The 25560-nt window shown below is 41.1% G+C and overlaps 1 protein-coding gene across 1 annotated transcript; it reads left to right on the forward strand.

Moving 5' to 3' along the window:
• Positions 1–227: 227 nt before the first annotated feature.
• On the forward strand, positions 228–22568 carry tspan17 (tetraspanin 17). The gene is made up of 8 exons (XM_022195673.2): positions 228–876; positions 11544–11594; positions 13465–13611; positions 14414–14584; positions 15069–15194; positions 15557–15604; positions 17220–17336; positions 17582–22568. The coding sequence occupies exons 1-8, from the start codon at positions 790–792 to the stop codon at positions 17645–17647; spliced, it is 813 nt and encodes a 270-aa protein (XP_022051365.1). The 5' UTR covers positions 228–789; the 3' UTR covers positions 17648–22568.
• The last annotated feature ends 2992 nt before the right edge of the window (positions 22569–25560 follow it).

Below are 25560 nucleotides of genomic sequence, written 5' to 3' on the forward strand. Positions count from 1 at the left end.
CAGCCGAATTGTTGTAGATAGTGACATAAACAACGTGGCTTGCATGCCATGTGAATAAAATACTTCTGCAGATAATTTCCCACATTTTTTCCTGAATTAAATAATAATCCTTAGCAGTTCCTGTTACACATGTGTATCATTTATTCTCTGTGTGATCAAGCTGAATGGGTAACATTATGATACTCTACTATTACTCTTTGTTTTGCTGTTAATTCAGTGAAAACCTTCATTGAGACACAAGAGGCCGCTCTTGAGGTGAAAAGGGCGAAAGGCAGCGCAGTGGTTTTCTGGTTTGACAGCAGGGGCTTGTTTTACAGCACAAAACAACAAGGATGAAGACTACAAGCGACGGGGCAGTAACACAGACAACATTAGGGAGGTTTAGCTGAAGAAAAAAAAAACACCAGTTTTATCTCGATCTTTGGGTGTTTGCAGCGAAACCGACGCCAGGCAACTTGGACATCGACTCAACTGCAGATGAATGTCTGTGCCTTTAGTTAAGTGGCCCTGGATTTGTTGTTGTTAGCCGCTAATGCTAACTGTAGAAGTTGCGAGCTAGCTGGCCTAGCAAGCTAATGGTTAACGCGAGAAAGAAGGGGATAATTAGCCACACATGTTTGATTTAACAGACTCAGCGCTGTCCGGAGAGTAAAGTCTGGATTGTTTGGCTAATGGAGCCAGCTAACCTCGATTTTAGTCTTTCAAGAAGTGTAGCTTTGGCTGAGCTTTTGAAGTACCAGTCGTAGTAGTTACCTAGCTTGCCAGTTAGCCTCCACTATCCTTGGAAGAATGAGTAGAAAACACCATCATTTTAAAGGAGCCGAAGTCAGCTGCTGCGTGAAATACTTCTTATTTGGATTCAACATTATATTCTGGGTAAGTTCACGTAGTTGTTGTGTCTTTTATTTCTCTGTTTTGTGTAAAAAACAACGCTGATATTGCTAATTAGAAGTAACATTAAATATTCTGCTGAAGTTAGCTTAACGTTGGGACGGTTGGTGTTGGAAAACTGTCCTTAAATGAATGATACTAATGTGTCATTAGTGAATGTTTTTAATTAGATAGAATTGTTTAAATAATGTATGGCATTATTATTCATTTTTATTTATCAATGTGTTTTTCGTGTTCTGGTTTAGTTGCCTGTCTATGGTGTCTTGTGTAACATATTTGCATATTACCTTGATTGAACTAGTTGAGAAAGTGTTCAATTATTTTTAAACGTTGGACAGCGTTCATGTGTGATGTGATTCGGCCTTCAAAACACTTTTAAAGTTAGTATTCTTTGTACCAATTGACAGTATTAACTTTCATTTCTTTTTTCATGCCTCTACTTGTTCTTTACTCTGTTAGTCTGTTGGCCGCTTTTTCTTTCATTTCATTTCAATTGCTTTAAAGTTTCTGGAAGTGTAAACAAACATCTGATGGTGGTTTGGGTTTCTGTTGGAGTGGATCCTGGTCTGACATGTGTTGGTACCGTTGAGTCTGAGAAATGACATGATTTGTATTGTTTGGGCCATGGCAAGTAATCCCACGTCCCCTTTACCAACAGCCCCCCTCCGTCTTCATCACTCCTCAGTCTGAAAAGTTTCTCTGTTCAGACTCCCTCATCCCTCCCTCCTCTGCCGTCTGCGTCGCCTCTGTGCGGCTGCTGAAGTATAATGTCCGTGGGTGAAGGAATGGCGTGTCTGTGCCCCAGAGGGTCTTCCCACACGCAGTTGTAAGGAAAAGGCCACACGGCATGAATGCAGCCCAGCCCTCCTCTTTTCAAGCATCCCTTTCACGACTATAGCGCCCGGGCTCTGCGGGACGGCATTGTTTCTCTCCCCTCACACACCCACAAAAGCATAAAGAGGGTGATGGAGGGGAGCAAAGGGGGTGAACGGGTGTGATCGTCCTTTTTTTGCCCGTCATATGCTTGGTCTGTTGGAGTCATCAGGTACACGAGATCCACATGCGAATTGTTCCTTTCGTCACCGCCTCCTCATTTCTCAACACCCCGTTTCAAAATGTATGTGATTACACCATCTGTCGTGGTATTTTTTTATTAAATCGCAGGTAATAAGAACTGACAAATATGCCACAGGAGCCAAAGTTTACAGGCACAAATACAACTTACAATTGGTCTCACAAATAGAGTGGGTTGCAACTCAATTGGACTGAATGATCAACCAGGAAATATTGAGTCATAGGGCATATAGTGTTGTGTCTAACTCATATTGTGTTCTTTCAGACTGTGAGACACAGTCCTGTGTCTGAGCTCTGTGTGAAACTATGGAACAAGTTCCAGCTCGTTGGCTGTTTCCGTTAATAATCACTAGAAGATGTTCTGCTCTTGTTGTGTTCTGCGGAACTGGATTTGACAGACAAGCCGGAGCATTGCAGAAATGGAGAGAGATGGGGTTTATTCTCCACAAATCAACCCATTTGTCTTTCCCATAGTGATCGTGTCAGCCTTTAAAACGCTGCCTAAATTGAGACAAAATGCTTGTACGGCCGTAAATATTGTCAACAGAATGAAGCAATACAGCCTAGTGCCTCTTTTCTGCGCGAATTCCTCCAACACCCGAGCTTGCTGTTGACAGCCAGACACTCTCACCCAAGAACAACACACCTTCTCTCGTCCTTAGAATAGACACATTCCTCACATCCACTTAATTAATCACATTTTCTGCCCGAGCTGCTGAAATGTTTGGAAGCTCGGCATGCTGTAATTAAGAGCTTGTTAAGCTGTAACCCAAGTTGCTGAGTTGGTTGGATGCTGTCTGAGTGTTATTAGCCAGCTACAGTTCTAAGTGACTGCGCACAATTGACGCTAAAATACACATTGGATGACCACATCGCAGGTGGACAGCTGCAAAGAGCCAGGTGTGAATGCAGTTATTTGGGGTCACACCGCTCGAGCTGCACTGAGGGTTAGTCAAGGACTCACGTGTCTGGTTTGCATTGAGAGAAAGCGCCATAGTAGACTTCTGCTCTGTCTTTTCTTTGACAAATAGGAGCGTACAGTCTTTTTGTGGTGAATTGATCTCCAATAATCTGCAGTATAATTGAAAAAAAAAATTGTAATTACAGCCAAAGCATGATGAACCTCCTGAATACAATTAATGTCTCTATGTAGGACAAGATACCGAGATAACAGCTCTTTTTCCTTCTACTCCTGTGTGTTTTGTGTTCAGCAGTATTTGCCTTTTTCCACAGATATCAACTAAAATGTGTACAGAGAGGGAGAGTCCACTCACAGGGGAATTTTTCTCAGTAATGTCTCTGAACAGAGCATAAATGTTTCTTGATTATAGTCTGAGTTTTTAGTGTTTTCTAGTAGGCATGTCACAGTGTCTGTAATTTGGTAGTTGGTGCCAAAACCACAGAAAATCTATGATTAGCCATGCCGATTTTGATACCACTCCAAAAAAAAGACTGTAATGAAAGTATTTTGACTTCAGTTTTTATTTGAAAAATTAACTTTCAGGTAATCATGACATTACTGCTATTTAAACCATACCGAGAAAAAAAAAACATTACTTATGAAGGCATAGCATCTCAACTGCAGTGCAGCGGCCTCACACATGAAAAAAGGAATGCACATAATAACAAATAGGCTCCATGCAGTAAACATATGAAAAAAGGGTGGAACGTAACCTTCAAGCAATGCTGTGTTTAAAAAGTAATTGTTTTCTTGTGCGAATATTTTTTTTGCCACATTTTCTGAGCAGCAGAGAAGTTTCAGATATGCTACTCAGCATCCTCTTCATGCTGATACTGCGAAAAAATCATTGGGGAAACCACAGAGGCTGCTGTATAGAGTATGCTACCACACACACATCGCTATAAGGTGACAGACTACGGAAATGTCTGTAAAGTACCTTTGGTATTAGTGGCACCCAACACACATCATGAGCTACAGCTACATTGGCCTGATACGATTGTTGCTAATTTGAAGCAACAAATGAACGTTTCTGAGCTGGAAAGTCTGTGTGTGTCCACATCAGAATGATCGCCTTTGAGCTACTTTGATAAGTTAAAGTGTTTCCTCCCTTATCGACTTTGTCTTTAACTTTTCCCTGCTCATCGACTCAAACACTAAATATTTTCGATCTCAACTGTTGAGGTGTTTTTTTCCACACGAGTCATAGGCTACCTGTTGCACAACCTCCACCTGCACTTGCTGGCATTATTCCGGAGATGTTGGCTGTGGTGCTTTCCGAGCAGTAGAAAATATGTGCTGTTGTGTTTTGCAAATTTTCATATGGACTCTTATGACTTCCCTATTTCCTAGTCTGATGTATTTTAAACCTAAATCTGACCTCAGGTGGAAAGTACAAAATACCTGCAAGTGCTCCCTTGCTGAGGAGTTGGATGAGCTTAACAATCTAATCACCCTGCTGGCAGTGCCGTTGATATCATCCCATCATGAATGACTGCGTTCCCACAGTCAGACACATTAGATATTCCGTTTTTTTTTTTTTTCGGGGGCCATTGAAAGGGCAGTCACGCTTGAGTAAATCTATACCCTGAGCATTTGTGTTTGTGTGTCCAGGAAGTGAAGAGCCTGATTTGTGCTGCTAGTTAGTTGAGGTTAATGGGATCAGCTGGCTTAAGGAGGCATCTTCTCAAGTGTTGATAATCTCTCGGTCTACATGGAGAGGAAAACCTTGCTCTGGAACACACATGTCTTACAGCAACCCTTGACAGGGGAAAAACCTTGATTTGAATAAGAAGGCACATATAAGGACATTTAGTTCAAGATTTTGTTTGCTCTGCGATAAAATATTGAAGTACAGTGATAACGCATATGGATTAGATAGGATAACAATAATGAGAAGAAAGAGCAAGTGAGATTAGCTGTAGAGATCCTAAGTACTTCTGAAAAACCTTGCGCCCAAATAGAAGCAATCTACACAGTTCTTTGCTTTTTAAAATTTATTTGCATAACTGTTGAGAGATAAACTTTTGCATATTGAGCTTATTATTCACTTTGTGTTTACCTACTACTGCTCTGTGAAAACACTGAGCGCCCCTCGAGCCTTTTGTGTCAGAGTGGTGTTGACAGAGTTTAACGCAAGTAGTGTTTTTCACTAACACACACCTGAATTTGGCCTTGGTTGCCCACATTACACTAAAGTTAGACATAATGGAAGTTGTGCGAGCACTGCAAAGGAATGTTCAGCATCAATGTACTCATTGAGTCAAAATCCCTTCAGTTCAAACCACATTGTGCCATGGGGGAAGTTTGATTTGCAGATAGGGTTTAGAATGCAAAAAGCAAAAGCATGTAGATGGGTTATCGCAATATGGCTTACAAGATTATATTATGTGTTTGGTTTACATAGTAGCAGATGCTTCACAATACTGTAGGTCAAGCCTCGGGCCAAACAAACTTTCCAAGTTGATCAGTTGTTGGTGGAGAGTGAATATTAGGCTAACATTGTTTACATAGTGCCACATTACAGAGAAATACAAAACTGCAGCTAAAAATGCCCTTAAAATATAGATTTTGTGAGCCACAGCAACACCTGCAAAAGTCGCAATGATTCTGAATGTGTCGGGACAAACCAACAAGAAGACTGAACATTTTGTTAATAAGCGTAATACTCTAGTGCATCTTGGGTCGACAAAGCGCAGCTGGCGAGCACCTCCTCCTTGGTAATTTATCACAGAAACTATAGGACCCCATCCTAATGCTGCCATCAGTCTGTTGTTGGCCCGTACCGGCCCTCTGTCAAAAAAGACACTTGGCTGCTGCTTCGGTGGTGTGGTGGAGCGTCAAAAAATCCATAAAGTTTTTACCGGCCCTGTCTGTTTCTTTACCTGCCCTCTCAGTGTGACTGCCATTTGGGGTATGCATGAAAGCGTGCTGAATATGTCTTCCAGGACTTGGCCCATGAGCCAGTTCCAGCTGCCGAGCCTAACAACTTTTCTGGCAGAAGCCCCAAGTTTGCATGCCACCTTGTTGGGGTCGTCCTTTACCCTCTGAAATTATTCCACACTTTGGATGTCCTTCCCAACATGTGGGAGTTGTATCCAATAACTGCAGACACCAGCCACGTAGAGAATAATATACCACCAAATGACTAATCAGGCTTCTACTAGGACTCTCCTTTTTGTCCAATGTTGGGTTGAATATTAGTGAGCAGATCTAGTCAAGTGTCTTGATTGATTGTGGTTTTGTTCAGCATTCTGTCCTCCTCCGACAGTGACTCTGAAAGAGAAATGAGAAACGGTGGAAGAAATAGTAAGCCAAAATGACAGGCCACCAGGCATGGATACCTCCATGGCTGTCTCACTTAATGCTGCCTTCAAGGTCACTTCAAGCTGTGTCAGGAGAAAATACAAGTTGACATGCATTAGAGTACTCTTGACCGGAAGTAATAACAAAATTGGCAATACAACACAAGTATTTTCCTGGTGTCTGGTGTTTCACTTTTAGAGGCACCACAGTGAAGAGGCCATGGTTTTTCTTTCTGCTTTATTGGATACTTCACAGTAGAAAAACAACAGGACAGATGAGAAGAGTGTGGGATGTGCTGACCCACCAGGACGTCTCATAATTGATGATTTGAGTATTTATGTAGCAAAATTTCTTCATTTTAAGTGCTTGTAATTTGCATAAAATCGCCAGTAAGGTGTGTAATGACCTCTGAATTTATCTTGAACTGTTTGATATGCAAAGTTCTGTTTGGCATGAAATTGCCTTGGACAGTGCGCCCTTTGAGCGTCACTGTCATATGTCTGTTCATGTCTTTCGCTGTCAAACAAAATATCTACAGTGTAGGGCTGGGCGATATGGCCAAAAAATAAAATCTTGATTTGTTTTTTTTTGTTTTTTTAGTCATCTTGGACGATTACGATTTTTTTATCGATTTTTTTGTTGTTTCTTTGCGGTCTGTTTGCTATGGCTAGTGCGAGCCATACCGCACCCCGTACCTGCGGGCACTTTTCCCATTCTTTAGGATGCCTCTGCCGGAGGTGCTGAAAGAGCTTAGTTGTGCTGCTACTCTTCGTTTTCACAGTACTTTTGCAAACCTTGCACATGACTGTAGTTTGCTCTATGTCAGTCTGGTCAAAGCCGAACCACTTCCATATAATCGATGTAACATGAGGCCCTTTTCTCGCGACCAACTCTTCGTCTGCTGTTGTGTCCGCCATGACGGGGGTGTGAGTGTTTTGGCGGAAGGAGATGAGAGGCGGAAGCAAACGCCAGTGCACAAGTCGTGAAAGGCAGAAGAAGAATATGTATTGTTATATATTTAAGCTCGCCTCGATTTTCCGATTTCGCCAATTTTCAAATCGTCGGGTTTTAAAAACGCAAATTAATCGAATTAATTCGATTTATCGCCCAGCCCTAATAGTCAGTATTAAACATACAAGAATTTTCACAAGACGACTTCAATAGCTTTATTTGGAAAGAAGTGCTCATAGAATGCTTGAGACAATTTTATGGGGGTTTTGCACAGAGAAGCCTCTACTATCTACTCAGTTACTGCAACGCGGCAACTCGGACATCTGTGATCAAGAATGACTTTGAAAACAATAAAATGGGGAATATTGAAAATGAATGATTTGTCGAAGTTGAAACCAAGTGATTTTATGTACAGGGGCTGTTTTCTGAGAGTGGAGCATTTTAAATGTCAATATCACAGTCGATCAAATTCATTTAACCCTTTAAGCTGCAGTCAATTCCAGCCGTTTTCAGTACAAAAAAATCGCTAATATTCTATTTTTAAATAAAAAAATTATGAAAAATACGGGGAATATTGGACGCGCATCGCGAGGTGCATTTCCTTGAAAACGACCGATTCGTGGATTTTATACCGACTTCAGGACATGTTTTGGACAAAATAGTTTATTGGCTTGTGTTGTCTGGATGTAAAAGGTTGGATTATGGCCGTTTTTTGTGGAATCTTTTTTTCTGTGTGTAATAATGAACCCGGAAATGTGAGTCGCGCTGTGTGCGTTGAAGCCGTGTATAGAGAACGGATGGATGAATATTCGTTTTTGTCGGACAAATGTGTTTTTCTCACCCGCTGTGGTAATCGCATCTGAAAGTGGTTTATACCGGCGGATTCATGAGAATCTAAGCTTTCCATCGGCGTATAGTGTTTGTATAATCGCGTTTGCAGCCGTCAGACATTCTTGAAATTCCTATGCAAATTAGTAAGTGTACCGCCGGCGGGACACTGAAGCGCACTGAAGCGCAAAGGGTTAATTGTGGGAAGCCAAAATCATGATGAACATGTATATACATATTCCATTAATTGTGCAGCCTGAAAACTGATGTTACTTTTCTTTTTTGCAACCAAATCTTTCTTTTCAGTGTTTCCCTCCTGCTCCTCTCTCACATTGCTGTGCACATATCTAGCTTGCATATCAACAAACTGCCTTCAAAATGAAGAAAAACCCTCAGTTTATCCAAGAACCCCTAAATCGTAGTAATTTATGTTCTTTCAAACAGACTCCTCTTGTAGATTAGTCATGGAAAATGAGAACCACGTGTTCTTTTTGTATCGAGCAGTAAAAAAATGTTGCAACATGATGTGCTTGAGTGAATTTGAGCCACTTCGCATTTGTCTATTACATCTGTTGTGCATGCACACATTGCAGTGTCGATGCTGAAACTACGTATTATGCAGCCCCAGCAGACAGTTGGACGGTTTAGAGACATGGCAAACTCACATTTCACATAGAGTTTGAGCGAATTGTCAGAGAGAACATGATGATTTGGTTATTGAGCGATGGAAAGAACACAGTGGTTTAACACAAAGCATCAACATTTGCTTCTTTTTCCAGCAAAGTTAAAAAATGTTTTTTTGGGTTATAAAGTCCTGGTGGTAATACTGACAAAGTTCAAGTTTTAACTAAAGTTGTACTGACATTTCAGTGTAGTGGAAAAATCAAGTAACTGTCATACAAGCATAGATTCAGGTAGTAACACTATATGATTGAGGTCAATCTTGACTGAGGTGCATCGAATTATAGTTATTCAAACCCAGACCTGTCACACATATTTCTGTATCGGTGTATATGTTGTCCAATATATATATTTTACAGAGCATAATACAGAAAAGGGTGCTGGGGGAGTTTTAAAAAATGTATCACCCTAAACTGTCCTAAAGCTCTGACTCTATTCTTTACAGTACTCTCAAAAGTGTGCAGCACATGCAGCAGAGAATTCATCACAGTTGAGCAGATGATGGTGCAGAGTCAAGCTTTGTCTTCACAAGTTGCTAGCTAGTTTGTAAAATACATCACAGCCAAGTTAATTAACAAATACTTTATCATTTTCTCTTTTCAGTACAATATGTGCAAACATTATGGGCTGATATATCGATATCAGAATTTACAGGGATGTGATTTTTCCGCGAATTCGCGGAATTCCGCTTTTTTTCAGGGATGGGAATTTACCGCGGATTTCATTTCAAGTTTGAACACTTTATTGTCGCTGATACTCCTGCGCGATGCTAACGACATTAACGATAGCTTGTTAATGACGATTGTAAACGGCCCAGCGATTGGAAGTCGCCGCGCCGCCGCCGCCGCCGCCACACCCCCCCCAACAACTTTCCGCTAGAATCAGAACTTGCTGATCCCATCCCTGAATTTATAACTCCCTAGAATTGGTGTCAAAAATTCAGTCTGTCTTATAGTTGTACTTTTTTTCACGTTGATGAACTGATGTTCACATTTTTCTTTGATTTTAAAGGATGAATTGGTAATTATCTCTAATGCAGGGCTCCCGACTAACTTTCTCATTTGGTTGCACCTCCCACCTTGTCACGGGCAAAACGCATCACTTGCTGAACATTTGTTTATTGATAGACGCGACAATTTACCATTGTTCTCTAACGCCCCACATTACAGGCTGCGGCGGCTGCTTCTTGGTAGCTGCAGTCTTCAGACAGGTGTGTGGCCAAAAATGACACTAAAAAGACATAAATTAGGGCATGCGGTCTTTTCTGTGAGTGAAAATAACCAGCGCATTTAGGTGCGCTCCGCATTTCATGAGAGCACCGTATTTTTCAGTGTAAATACCACGATACATCAAAGTCATAGAAGTACTACTTCTGGCTTCTAGACTAGCTTCCTGTGCCTGTAGCAGAATGTGACCACTTGTAATTTTAACTCCCGCACTCTCTGCAGTAATTTTGGTTGCAGTCTGGTGCCCTGCTAATGCTTTGAGCACGACTTTGTAACCTTATACATTGGATGGTGTTGTAATTGCAGTTTCATGCTGCAAAATGAGAGTTGTTTCCTTTGTGGCAGTTTCTTTGTTTTCTCTAATCTTCAGGGATTACTCGCAATCAGAGGCTGAATGCTGAGACACTCTTGCTCTTTCAGTCTAATCTCCTTAACGTGATGTCCACCTGCTTACCTGGACACCTCCTGCATGCCACTTCGCCGTTAAAACCACCACACCCTCCACCCTCCACTACAGCCGCTTATGTAACCATCAGGGTGACCCGGCAGCACCCCTCACTGTTGTTGTTTGGCTTTCTGTCACGCTGCTGGTCTTGTGTGTTTTGTTAAAGGGTTGCCATCAGTTTACCTGCTTACCCGGATTTAATCAGCTTCCCAAGAAAATGATATAACACAATTTCAATGGAGCTATTATATTCCAGCGTCTGCCATATGAGTGTGTCTCAGTTCAGTTCATTGCCACTCTAAATCTGTTATGAATGACATGTTGTGGCAGCTAAGCAGTTGATTAGACAACAACATTATATGAATAAACCCACACTACCAGAAACTGATGAATATTTTGACATCCAGTCTAATTTGTGTTTTCCTCAAGTCTGCTGTTGTTTTTGTCTAATTTAGTATCTCTGCATAGGATGGTCTGAAAATGTTGGTGTTTCTAGCAATCACCTATTGCCTTTTTGGCATGTTTAAACCCTGAGTCCTGCATTCATCCTTTGCTAGGATGGGAGGCTAAAACCGGAGGGATTTTCACTTAACTCTCAATGATTCAGATCCTCAAACCTCTTAAGCTGCCCAATGCAATGTCCCTAACCTGGAGTAACCTGCAGATGCAATCATTCACTTTGTCCACATCAAGTTGAAAGACATCCTCTGAACGCTCAGTTTTACTAAAAGACTCTAAAAGCCAGTTAGCTTCTTTCAATAGGTGGTAGGGCCTGAAGAGGAACGCTGGCAGTTTGAAATAAGAAGTGTCTGTATTTGTTTGTCTGTGCTCCTCTCTGCATGACTACGCAGGGAAAAGATGATGTCATGGATTACCGTGGATCAAAGTTAACAAAATAAAGATATGACTGTGAAGATAGTTGTGCTGTTTGCATATGTTGTCAGGGAGACACCTCTGTAAATCATACCACACCCGCAACAGTCCTGATAGAAGAAACTTTTGTTGATCCACTGTAAATCTACAGCTGCAGATGTTTCCTCTGTCGTTAACATTGTTTGATGCTATTTAGTCACAACTCTTTCATGCTATTCCATGAATTTAAATGTGTTACTGTGGGTAACACATTGGGTACTGTTGCTTTCTATCTCACAGAGCAGCCTCTTCTCTGTGCTTTGTCTTACAGTTAGTAGGAGCAGCATTCTTGGCCATAGGCCTGTGGGCATGGGCGGAGAAGGTATGTATAAACACACACACACACACACACACACACACACACACACACACACACACACACACACACACACACACACACACACACACAGCAGCATAGCAAAAATTCTTCCAGATATTCTGGCCGTAATAAGCTGGCAGTATGATTTGCAGGAAAGAGTTTCGATGTGGACAGCACCTTTGAGAAAAGTGGTGTGAAAAATAGAAGCACCATTCCTGTAACACTTTGTAGCACTTAAAGGCATATGACCTGATAATGGCGCTGATAAAAACATCCTTAGGAAATGTATTATGCTGTTGCAGCTCCAGTATAATGTTTAACTAAGTTTTGTTGTGCCAGTGTCTAGCTAATGGTCAAATTGTTTTTCCAGTAGGTGAATTAGAGCTACAAATAGCTGTGGCTACTAATAAGAAGCCACAAGGCTGAAATTACAAACTCATTTGACTTGCAGCCATCAGAAATTGAATGTCTTGTGTTGTAAGAGAGCCTATCAGTAGATGAATTGGATCTCGTGTGCATGGAAACTAGCCCCAGTTTACTGTCCAAACTGTGCAGGCTGCAAAGGTCAGGTTTTGCCATTAACCTCCCGTGTGCAGTGAATCAGAGCAACATTCAAAAAGTTCTTCCAATCGAGTTAACACTCAATTTGTTCTTTAATTAGCAAGATATTGTACCAGTCGGTTCGGTAAATGCTGCACCAGCGTGGAGGCATGTTCTGATTAGTAACGTCTGGCCATGAACTCTGTGCAAATAGGCCTGCACTCGAGTACCTTTGTGGAACAGCGTGAATAATTTAAAAGGATTAGGCCGACTGATGAATAGTGGTTGCTGGAAAGGCGTAATGGTGAGTTTGGGTCTCAGTGACTAAGATGATTAGTTTCAAGCCCACTGCGCGCAGCCAGACTACATTGTTGTTTCAGGGCCTCATGCTAAAATTCAAATGAAGGCAGTTTATTTTGCACCAGTGCCATAAAAACACAAGAATGCAGTATTGCCCTGCTCCTATAGTTTTCTCCTTGGTCGAAGCAGAGGGAGATTAGCTTAAGCAGTATGAGATTTCAGCTTTCTCAGCTTTAGCTGCGAGTGTCTGACATGTGCTTTGTATGTGAGAAGCAAACAGGATGTCAAATCCGAGAGCTGGTGCTCACTTTTCTAGGGGATAGCCTTTGATGATGGGTGAGGGATTTAGAAAAGGCCGTGCATGAACCAGAACACACATTATATTTGAAAACGCTTTGACAAACTCTACCTCCTTGTTATGTACTGCTCTGTGACATCACCTGAGCCCATTGTGTGGCAACAAGGTGTAATATACGATATATTTGAGAAATGGGAAACGGCTGCAGATGAAACGTCTCTTTGTAAGGCACGTTGCACAGCAGAGATTGACAGGAAAACACGTTGGGCTTACTGTGGCTTTGGGGCTGCAGGGCAGGATGTGCAGAGAGGAAAGACAGATGTCTGTTTGTGAATGTTTTCATGGAGGCTCTGAACTTTGCCTCTACGGTTAAAGTTACTCATTTTATGGCGTTGGTGCAGAGCTGTCATAGTCAAACTGTTGTTCTGAAATGTATGCAAAATACCCCCTGGGGTTTTGTTATTCCATTCACTTGATAGATACCAATCTAATGAAATAACGTTTCAGCTGCACGTCCTCGTCTCTGAGCAGAGCAACCCCGGTTGGCCTCTTAGCTGTGACATTATTCAAATTCTCACTATTTCTCTTTGATATCACAGGCTCTCTTCAAGGTCAGCTGTGTGTTTTTGCAGAGTGAGACATTTTGCTGAGACCTTGTAATAGGGATGTGAAAGATTGATTTTGGAAGTATTATGGGCTGAATTTTAACTACTCTTTTGTCGTCCTTTCCCTCAGGGCGTGCTGTCCAATCTGTCATCCATCACAGATCTGGGGGGCTTCGACCCCGTGTGGCTCTTCATCGTCGTAGGAGGGGTCATGTTCGTCCTGGGCTTTGCTGGCTGCATCGGAGCGCTTCGAGAGAACACCTTCCTGCTTAAATTTGTAAGCCGGCTCCCGATTTTCATCCCCAATTTTATCCACTTCACACCCTTGGATCTGCAGTTCACACCAGAGCTGAGACTGTCAAGTGTTGCAGGTGTCACTTTGACTCACCCGAGTTTAATGCTATGGACGGTTATATGGCGTGAATGTGTTATTTCATGACTAAACCTGTTTCATCAGACAGCAATGAGCACAGACACCTGCCTTATAATCCACTGAAGCATTTTTTTCTGCCAACTGATGTTATCTGCAGCTACACTTTTTTTTGCCTTTGATCTAAGAAGCCAGAGAATGATCCCAAAGCCCAAAGCCACAACACCACCGTTTTAGAAAGTTTATCTGGGATCAGCTGTATCGATAACAACATGTGATTTACAGAGACAAATTTGCCTCGTTGCTGGCTGCGATTCTGAGTAGCTATTAACTCGAGCCGATGTCCATTAGCAGCAGAAAGTCGGGCGTCAGAGCCGAGGAGCTAATGTGGCTTTTGTGCATTTATGATTAACCTCGTCTCCGCCTACATTTACCGTAAAGGGATAATATAATGGTACTCGTGGGACTGCGGCTTTTGTTGGCACTCTCCCACTTACAGTAGCAAATCAGGACAGGCCCTACAAGCAGACCTGCACAGAGGCATTACATCAGAGCTGTCCTTTTAATTCTGTAAATAACAGTAGCGGGGAAAAAAAAAAAGTCAAGCATTCTTTGGGCGCACCCAGTTTCTCGATTGAAATGACAGACTGTATTGTTTTTGGTTTGTGTGTGTGTGTATAACCGTGTGCGCGTCGTGTACTTTTTCTAGTTTTCCGTGTTCCTGGGTTTGATCTTCTTCTTGGAGCTGACTGCGGGGATCCTCGCCTTCGTCTTTAAAGACTGGATCAAAGACCAGCTTAACTTTTTCATCAACAATAACGTCAAGGCCTACCGCGATGATATCGACTTGCAAAATCTCATCGACTTCGCCCAGGAATATGTGAGTCAACACCTACTGACTGAAACTCTTGTGTCACTAGCAGATGCGTGCGTTTTTGGGCATAAAAGACACTCCCTTCTTATGAAACATTGTTCATCTGAACTTACAAATGCTGAAGTGTGATGCTGAATCAGACTAGTACCGGGCAGAGTGGAGAATGAGTCAACCCCCGCTACTGTGAAGTAAATCTCACGATTAATGTGACTGTATTCCCTTCAAATGATTATCTAATTATATGAATGAAGCAGTTTAGATAATTGGCTTCTGTGTGTAGATGCCAGGCTCTGTCGTGACGTACTCTAAAGGCGATTAGATCCGCTGTTGTCCGACGATTTGAGTCTCACTATCTGTAGTCGCTCGTCGCCACAGTAAGCTGGCTAAGCACCCAAGCTGACCTGAGCCAGATTCTAAAGAGCCGTTTCAAGACCAGATCAGAGAAAGTAAATCTGTGTGTAATCTCGTCCCGTTGTTGCTGCTGTCTCAGTGGTCATGCTGTGGAGCACATGGGCCCGACGACTGGAATCAGAACATCTACTTCAACTGCAGTGAGCAGAATCCCAGTAGGGAACGCTGCGGAGTCCCTTTCTCCTGCTGCGTCAAAGACCCTGCAGTGAGTGTCTCATTATCAGTATGAAAACCTGCATTTGAATTTACTGTCTTGGAGTCATGCAACATCAGAACTGGAGTCAGCATTCAGAGTATTTTGCATTCGGATACAATTCAGATTATGGGTGAAATTTGTCAAGATGAGGATAAAAGATGTTAAAAATGCTCTGGAATAACTCAACTTTTTTGACAGTTATTTGTAGCCATGGCTGTTGATCTCATCTGTATATTTTGCATATTTTTACTGTTACTCTCCAAAGCAGTTAGTTCATTTTACTTCTCAATTAACTTGTTAGTTCAAAGAGTCAGTATTTCAAAACCAAAACTATATTTACTAAATATGTTTTTGTATCTTGTTTTTTGCAGGAGGATGTCATCAACACGCAGTGCGGTTATGATGTTCGCCTTCAAGGGGTTGGTATTTCTAGACTACTTCTCTACCACTTGCCTCTGTATTCTTAACTGTATTGTTTTATTTCAACCTCCAGTTTTTTTTTTTAAAAATCTCCAGAGCCTACTGTGGCATGTAAGATGTTTTCAAATAACACAACTGTAACAGAATTTTAATACCACCTTAAACCAGTTTTCATACAGTTGAGTCATCGGCAGAAGTGGAGCATGGCAGGGATTGCCAACCTCTTTGGTTAAGATGATGCAACGCTGCAGAGTGAAATTTCACCTGAGGGCAAATTGTCTGACAACCTGCAAAGCAGTTTGATTGAAACAGTCGAAGTGATCTGAGTTGCTGAGGGCGGAGTAACAATTGGGTTCATTTGTACTGAGCTTGATTACTTTTACCAAATGGGTTCACATTGAAATACCAATCAACTCCAGTCAAGTTTGAGATTTTTTAGTATCTTCACTCGCATTCACAATGAGAAAGAAAATGTCCGACCAGATAACATGTATAACCTAAAAACAGATGGGCAACACAGAGAGCGTATGGGGTTAAGAAGCACACAGACTACTCTGCGTGCTTCTTGCCTTAATAACAGATTGTTCTTCTAACAGGGATAATTAGGCTCCAGTTATAGCCTAGAGAGCAACCTTACTACACTCTGTAATTGGTGACTCAGTGGGTTATGCCAGTCCGTTCCTTTTCCTCTGTGTGTGGGTGTGGTGGTTACAACTCACTGCACTGCAGTCAGAAAGATTGCTGTTGCTAGGCGAACTGCAATACAGTGAACCACCTGCCACAGGGTTGGTATGAATTAATTTTCTGCGTGCTCGTGTGCTCGTGCCCCAACCGCTGACATTTTGCTGAAACTATCACTGATGTGCGGTAAGTTCCCGCAAAGCCTGTTTATGGAGTGCAGGGTGGGAAAGAGGAAGAGCAGGAGACATGGGGAGGACAGAAGCACAACAAAGGCGGAGGGCTGAAATAGCTTCAGAGGAAGTTCACAGCCAGAACAACATTGTGTTTCCTGCTTTTTTATTGGCTACCAAGGGGCTCTCTTTACCTCTCATTGGCGGAAAGCTAGCTTTCAGGTTTTGCAAGAGAACAAAGGGTTTGCCTGCTTGACTTGTCTTGAAGAGTAACAAAGAAAGCATTGTTTAGAGGCCCCCTCATTCTTCCCTCTTTTTGGTGTCATTTCAGCAGTAAAATACACTTTTTTATTTTCTGCTCTGAATAGAGTGTGTACATCATCAGCTGAATCTGACAACTCAAACAGCCGTCTGTCCGGTGACAGGAAATAGTTTCTGCCTGTTTGTTCAGCCTAGACTCTGTCCTCATTGGAACTCAATACTCTGCCTGAATATTCTCTATAATGTCCCAGCACTGACATGTTGTGACTCAGCTATCACACAGTCTTCGTGCCTTCTTCAGCAGTGAAAGAGTCAGCGAGCAAAACACTGTGTTTTTTTGCTTCGTCCCGCATTAGTCAGAGGCCAGAGTTCAGTAGTTGGTTTAAATGACACAAAAGGCCAGTGTCCTTCCTGTTAGAGCTGATTACTTAAAGTTGTTAAGAAAAATATGTCTTCCATCCAAATATTAATCTACTTCTGATCTGTCTTTCTTTGTGAAAAGGATCTGGACCGGCAGAAATACATCTATACCAAGGGCTGTGTGGGGCAGTTTGAGAAGTGGCTTCAAGACAACCTGATAATTGTAGCTGGAATCTTTGTTGGAATTGCACTTTTACAGGTAATAGGTTCTTTTTTGGAGATAGTTCTTCTTACAAACAGCCTGCTCTGTCTGAAAATAGTTGTTTGTATATATGTGTGTTCTGATTTTATGCAGTCATTGCCATCTAGTGGTGGGAATATCAAACATCATGCGGCCCCCTGCATTACAGCAGTTTTTGGGTTTTTTTGACACTAACATCCTCAGTGATCTTTCCATTAGAATAACGCACTAATGACCCGATGTCCTGTGTGGCTCTTGTCCAGATTTTCGGTATCTGCCTTGCTCAAAACCTGGTGAGTGATGTCAAAGCTGTCAAAGCCAACTGGTGACAGGAAAAGTGAAGTGGGGCGGCCCCACCCGTCGAGCCTCGCCAAGTCAACACAGCACACGAACAGACCCGTCCGGCTGAGGACGGAGAGCCAACAACTCTTGTCTTCTTTGCCACTGAGCTAAGCAGCACATACACACTCTCACAGTTGCATATGTGCAGACATTTATCAGTGACACTTGAAGGGGGGGGAAAGAAGTGATTCCACCCAAACCAGTCAAAACTTTGTTTACCACTCAGCTGGGATTTTAACCCAAATATACGGAGGACAGTCCTGCCTACTTCAGAGTTAGATTCTTCTTTTTTTCCCCTGTTTCCACTGAGTTTTGTTGTTTGGACAAATATATTTATGGCACGCAGTTGCACAACGACTCCTGTCAACTGGGAGATTGGAAGCCATGGATGAAAGAAAGAGACAACAACAGCAAGAGAAAAAAGCAAAACAAAACAAAGGAAAAGTGACAGTAAATCTCCTTTTTAGGTCAAGTGACATGCTGTCACAGAGCCTTGTCCCTCTCCTCCTAAAAACAGCCTGTTTTTAATGCACTTATTCCCACTTCCAGCTCCAGAGGACGATGGCTGGCTGGCCGGCCGGCTAGTAAACGCACGGATTCCTCTGCGTCGTTTTTCTCCATCGTGACCTTTTATGACCACTGGGGAAAAAAAAAAAAAACTCTCAACACTGGCTGGTCATGTCTGCAACTAGGAGTCATTACAGGAGATTAACATTATAATTTTAAATGTTTAAAAAAAAGTGCCATTAATTTCCAGTGATATTTCTGTCTTCTCTCTGTTCTGTATATGTTATTTCTGCCCCCCCCCCCCAATACCTCAGGGCCTGGCCAAAAATATATGCTTTCTGCCATTGGTTAGAAGCATGTCTATTTTTTTCCATCCATGTCTGTTGAATTTAGATGGACTAACTTAATGCAGAAAAACAGTGACAGCTCCTTGAAAGTCGGCCTGTTTTCCCTGTAGTGATTGTATTATCTCCTGATTCACTGAAGGATGTTGTATCGTATTACATGGAATGGCCTGGTGTGGCTGGGGTGGTAGCTCTGTGCTACACAGGGGAAAGAGTTTAATGATAGAGATTGTTGCTTATCTCTAAGCATCCCTTCAGGCACACGGGATTGCTGGTTTGGGGCCTTTTTACTTGACTTATGCTACCACATTTGTCTTATATTTTTGTCGTTCACTTCAGAGAATTTGTCTGTTGTTGAAGATGTCCTTTATTCATCCTTTATTTCTTTTCCTCTTATAGACTCATATATTCTTGGTTTATTGTTTGACCACCAGGCACCTGTTTTACCTCTAACTCATCAGTCAACTGCAAAATAGCTCCTTATTGTTGATGTTGTTAGCAGTCCTAATGGAGACCAAATAATATCAGCTGGCCATGAGCTGACTGCCAAGGTTTTGTCTGGCTACAATTCTGATTTTATTAGGAATGCCAACAATAGCAATTAGCATTTCTAGATAGCCAAAATGTGAATTTATTGTCCCTTTATGTGGGAAGTGCCAGTTGAACTGAGAAATCAAACAATAATTAAAAATGTTACAGTATCGCTTTTATCTTTAATTCAATGTTGTGTCTTTTTGGTTGGAACTTTTTTTTAAAAAATAGAATAGCAAATACAAGCTGTTACCTTTTTGAAATTAGCAACAATCTCAATATAACATGAATGCTGCTTTAACTTTGTCTAGATATTGATATGTAGTACAGTAATCGAGCTTAACGAAAAGTCTCACACGATGGCATTCGAAAAAGAAACTGCAGTGTTTTTCTTGTTTTGCAGGCTGAGGAAATATCACGATTATTTGTTCGTTTTAAAGTTTACACATTGTACTCGGCTCATGTTGCCCTTTATTTTCCATCATACAACAACTGCTGGCTCTCATTATAAGTTGCCCTCGAAGCTTTCCATCTTGTCGTGAATGTAGTTTCTGATACAGCTGGGTTCACTTGATAAATTTGTGCATTATTCACAGCACTGAAACAGTGCATACTATATTTATATATATATGTATATGTACACACATATCTGTACAGCACCCTCCATAATTATTGGCACCCCTGGTTAAGATGTGTTCTTTAGTTTCTAATAAATTCAGATCTTTTTTTCTAAATAATATAGGACCAAAATGGGAAAAAAGAGGAAAATCCAACCTTCGATTCAATTGTGTTTATTCAGTGGGGAAAGAATCACACATTATTCTTTTACGTCAAATCATGTGTGCCACAATTATTAGCACTCCTGATGTTAAAACTTTGTACAACCCCCTTTTGCCAAGAAAACAGCACCTAATCTCCTATAATACATTGTTGTACAATTTTCAGTGTGAGAGTATGCTTCTGCACTAAAAATTGAATTTATTTGAAGGCTTTCAACACATCTTAACCAGGGGTGCCAATAATAAAGGAGGGCACTGTAGATATATAGATGAAGCCAAAAAAAACGAACATGCTAACATGTTTTTAATTGCAACACACAAGATGAAAAAAGAGTAGCATTACTATTCTGTGAAAACTACACCAAAACTTTTCCTGCTTCGCTGAGTCTGTCTGTGAAACGTGTGTAGAGGAGTTCATTCAGTAACGGCACCGTATGATCGTCGGCTGTGCGTACATGTCACATGTTGCTTTCGCCCACACGCTCCCTCTTCAAAACTCTACCTGATGTGAGTGCATCCGTTTCAGAGCCTGCCATTTTGATGTATTTTTAAACACTGGGCTCTTTTGAAAAAGCACAAAAAAAAGAGAGACGCGAGACAAAACCGCCATTTGAATTTAGGTGTCACGAATGCACAAGTAGAACCTCGCCAGTGGAGCACAATACATCTGTACCGCAGCGATGGAGCCCTAATGACTTCTGTTCAAATGGATGTTTCTATAGGAGAAGCTCGTTTGTTTCAGCACTTTAGGTGTAATCAATGAGTGAGAGCCTCCAGTAATCTGAGAGAACTGATTTCTTTTCGACCAAATACGGAATCATTTACAGGATAAAACGCAATTTGCGCTGCTTATGAATCCTCTCCCAAAGTTCCATTTGCCTGATATGACATGTTTGTTTCTTCATCCTCCTCCTCTAAACGTGTGTGGGCTCCTTTGATTTCACTTACTGTTGTGAATCAATCCGTCCCACTCGAGTCTAGAATTGGATAAAACCTGAGGTTTTTTTTTCTCCTCCACATGTTTCAAGTTTAATCTCTTGACATGTGGGTTGGAGCAGATAATGTGCGATTAATTAGCAAATGACACATTAACAAATCTGAAAAATGTTTTCAGAAACCACTCTTAATTTGAAGTGTTTGCTCAGGGTTTTAAACGCACCTTTCCCTAAAGAGAGAGAATAACCTAACTGCTTACTCATGCAAGGAAACCCTGTGTTGGACACGATGAAATGGAGAGGTGCTACCTTTTGTGTGATGCTGAGGATCTGGAGGCCATGAGTGTCAGTTGTGCTGCACTACAGATCTGCAGCTCTTAAACGAAAAGCGCCGCTGCTCTCTCTCTGCAGCCACCGCCGCGTTTGGATGGATGTGCCAATAATCAGACAGTCACCTTGGTAATAAGGATAATAATGCCATAATAATTTGCAGTAGCAGCCTGGCAGGACTTGAATATGCAGACTACAGAGGTGACTTACTGGCGTGTGTTTGTTTTAACAGCTTTGGGTGATCCTGCTTTTGTATTCCTTTTAATGTAGGGCAAAGCGGAAGGGAGAGAACAATGCTAATTATGCTTTGTCCTTTATCTTAATGGCCTTGCATCATGAAACACCTTCTTAATTTCTCCGCTTTCCCCGTGGGCACTTAAATCATTCCCGAGGAGGAGCCTTATGCATACCATGAATGTATAAGTCTGTATCAGCATGGACCTACTGCTCCACATCCAGTTTGAAATTCCCTTTACCCTTTATGCAGCGCAATGCACAACACAAATGAAGTCAAGGAATGTGAATTCAAGGCTGTATTTAGCCATGTTTTAGATTTTATCCTAGTCTTTTGCATTTTTAAATGTGTTGTCGTGGGCATGAAAAGCAGATGAGCATTCCATTTCTTCTGTTTCCAGGTGTGTGTGTGTGTGTGTGTGTGTGAATGTGTGTGTGCAGACCGACATTTAATAATCACAAAACATTTCAACTACCAGATACAAGCAGTTCCATAATGTCTCGGGTTTTAATCTTTCTTCAGCAGCTGTAAATGTGGATGGTTTCTAAATATCATTAAAAATCATCACTTCTGTCCAGGTTTGGGTTATTTTGACTGTTCACGTTTGAATGATTTGATTTTGACATTTCTTTTATGCAAGTGGCTGTCGTCGTGCCTGATAATGTACCCCGGGAGCCCTTTCAAGGTTTCGAGAAGGCTAATGGTGTTCGTTTTCGTGTTATATTTTGCGAAGATGAGCTCATCAGATGTGAACTCGTCTTACCTCACGGTGTGCCCACGGTGGCCACATCAGACAAGCGGCATAACTGACTTGTTTGTGAGGCTATTAACAGCAATACCACACTTATTAGTGAGGACAACTCCATACCAGGTTGTGACATTTGATTACAACAGAAGCGTGATTTGGACTATGAAAACATTTTGTTACGTTGGTGACTTTTTTTTTTACAGATTTACTCGATGAAGAACAGGGACGCAGTAAATGATGATTTAACCAAACATAAACCACTATAGATATGTCTTTATTCAACAGGGCAGCGAAGATAGCTTGTTATTCTAAATGAAAGTTTATTTTTTAGTTGCAGCAAACAGAACCATATAATCTATCGTTGACTTTGTAGCTGCCAACTCTGAGGGGGCGGCCTTGTAAAGAGATATTGTAAATGAAAACTGTGGGACATGGTCTGTTACACTGTATATTCTATTAAAACATGCCTCTTTCATATATTAAAGGATTAATGATTACAGCATTGTTGTCCTCTTTTGTTTATTATGAAGAAACTCATGGACGCTGTTGCGTACTTCACATTTTAGGGTGACATTGTACTTTTCCGCTCCGCTTTATCTTTTTGACGGCTGATTAGTTTGCAGATTAAGATTTTAAATGCATGTGAGCAGCTCATATTATATCATGATTTACTTTAGAACAAAAATATACAGAAAACTATATAAAAAGCATATAAAATAGTTCAAATTTGCTCCGTCTCAACCAGCCGCTACATTAAAATGCAGTTTGTATGATAAAGCATTGGTGATAACCCAATAATGACATATTTATAATTTAAGAATAGCAGAACTGTTAGGAGTACTTTGTAGCTGAGTACATTTTCCAGATAACAAATCCGACTTGTGTTTTATATAGAGTGTTAGTTGTTATTACAGAATTTATTTTCACTGATATCGCTTTGGATATGAATATTTTCTCTTAGGAAAAGAGTGAAGCAGCCGTCAGAAGTGACTGAAATGGAAAAGGATAGCAGCTACACTAGTTATTCCACTTACAATGGGGTGTTGTTTTAAAGAATTCTGCTTAAATTGACCATATTAGAGATGAGCGTGCCAATAGAGGGAGACAGTGACAAAGAGCTCAGATATCGACACGCTGCAGCTGTGACTTCATCTTCTAATCCTATAAAAAGAGAAAAAGCTGTGTGTTTGTGTTCTATTCTTCCTGTTGGTGTCTTTTGAAGAGTAGAAGTCCATTCAAAAGGGAATCAACACAATCCACAGACACTATGAAACTCTCCAGCATGATGCACAAAGTGGAGCTTCCTTAATGAATAACAGAATTAATAGACACAAGCGTCGTTGCTCTCGTCGTACGTTACAGTTTCTATACACCAGGAAGAGTGGTGAATAATGACTTGTAAACCCGTAAGTCCGTCAATCTGGCGTCGTAGCTGTTTACACAAAGCATGCAGCTTTGTGGCAGGAAGGACATCTTGTGCCGCCGAGACTCCTTTCTGATTTGATTTAAAACATCTGCTGCCATGAGCTTCATCCCTCTAGGAACTATCACTGGCCTTGTGTTTTTATCAGCACAGGAAACGTCATGCGCAGCAAGCACCGACAATCAGGGGTTCATCATTCAAAACCAGAACATTTAATATCATTTAAAGGGCACAGATCAGAGATATCACTGCTCCACTTCCGGCCTTAGTGCAAACAGAGCAGTTGTTGTTCCACATGTCCCACTGGTACTTTGTCATTCACTTGAAAGATGGCTGACATGCCAGAAAGTCATATCAGTGTTGGTGGTTTGTTGATCTGTGAGATTGTTGTAATTCCATTTTACCTCTTGCTTTGGGGTGTAATTTTATGTTTCATCACTCGATCATCATTTCTGTGTTGCGGTTAATGGTTATACGAGCTAAGTGAAGAGTTCGCTCTCAGCATTTGGCTTTTACAAGTGTTTTAGTGACATGAAAATGGAAAAACATCTGATATCCAGTGATCTTTTCCTTTGGGTTTCTTTTCAGGTTTTTTTTTTTTTTACCCCCCTCTAACACAGCTCAACAGAAATATCACACTGGATCAATAATAGATGAATAACATTGAGGAAAAAAAAACCCTTCTTCCTCTTATCCACCTCCACCAGACGCTCACCTCAAGAAAACTTCACCTCAACGCTGCTGCTCAAACAAATGCATTCATTGAAGATCTTATTTGTAAAACGGCTTATAAAAAAATCTGATGTGTATGAGCTTATTTGTATCTATCTAAAAATGCTTCTTAGCTGCTACCTGCAGGCTAGTTGATGGTAAAATATTGATGTATAATAATAATGAATCACCTGAAATCAGCCTCAGACACCAAATTATCATTCAACTAAATCTCTAGAACTCCAAGGTTTTCTAATCTGTTCTCCTGTTTGCAAGGAAATAGGAGCATTAATTGTCTTTTCTTTATTTTACCAGCTGTTTGTTTGTGTCTGGATCACGTTTAAATGTTAAACTACCAAAATAAGCTGTGTTATCTGGTACAGGATCTTCTGCAGGGAAGAACACAGATTTAATTCTATTGGTTTGTTCTCTATATGCCCATTGTTGCTAAATATTATAAGTATGGAAGTTATGTTGGTGTCTGGAAATAAATAAGTAGTATTGTTGTTGATGTATAACTATTCCTTTATATCTTAGAGTTGAGCCTTTGAGGAAATAAATTAAGCCATGCATTAAATAATGAAGATTAATTAGTGTCATTAATTACTGTGTGCTGATCAGTCACAGCGTTAACATCACCTGCCAAATATTGTGTCGGTCCTCGTCATTCAGCCAAATCAGCTCTTGTTGAACAGAGAACACAAGACTTCAGGGGTTTTCCTGTGGAGTCTGGCACTGGGACATTGGCAGCAGATCCTTTGTGTCCTGTCAGTTGTTTAGTGCAGTCTGAACAGAGTTCCTGTGCATCCTATGGATGCTCTGTGGGATCTGGATCCAAGATGGAGGCTGGGTCAGGGCCTTGGTCGTGTTCCTCAAGCCACTGCAGGGCAGTTTTTACAGTGTGCCAGGAGGCATTGTCCTGCTGGTGGAGTGGAAAAATGTTCAAGTAAGGTGGTATGAGCCAGTTACATTCACATGAACGCTGGACCCAAGTTTTCCAGGCAGAATGTTGGACAATAATGATATGGTTAATGTTTTATATATACACTACCGTTCAAAAGTTTGGGGTCACTTAGAAATGTCCTTATTTTTGTACGAAAAACTTTTTTTTTTCAATGAAGTTAACACTGAATTAATCAAAAATAAAGTCTAGACATTATTAAGTGGTAAACGACTGTTCTAGCTGGAAACTGCTGATTTTTAATGAATATCCACATAGGGGTTTAGAGGAACATTTCCAGCACCCATCACTCCTGTGTTCTAATGCTACATTGTGTTAGCTAATGGTGTTGAAAGGCTCATTTATGATTAGAAAACCCTTGTGCAATTATGAATAAAAGTGTGAGTTTTCATGGAA

Source organism: Acanthochromis polyacanthus, chromosome 10 (genome assembly GCF_021347895.1).
Source record: "Acanthochromis polyacanthus isolate Apoly-LR-REF ecotype Palm Island chromosome 10, KAUST_Apoly_ChrSc, whole genome shotgun sequence".
NCBI lineage: Eukaryota > Metazoa > Chordata > Actinopteri > Pomacentridae > Acanthochromis > Acanthochromis polyacanthus.

Excerpts from the sequence above, each read along its gene's own strand:
- tspan17 (XM_022195673.2), top strand. The coding sequence starts at position 790 with ATGAGTAGAAAACACCATCATTTTAAAGGAGCCGAAGTCAGCTGCTGC. Across the intron at positions 877-11,543 it reads GATTCAACATTATATTCTGG|TTAGTAGGAGCAGCATTCTT; the intron begins GTAAGTTCACGT and ends TTTGTCTTACAG. Across the intron at positions 14,585-15,068 it reads TCGACTTCGCCCAGGAATAT|TGGTCATGCTGTGGAGCACA; the intron begins GTGAGTCAACAC and ends CTGCTGTCTCAG.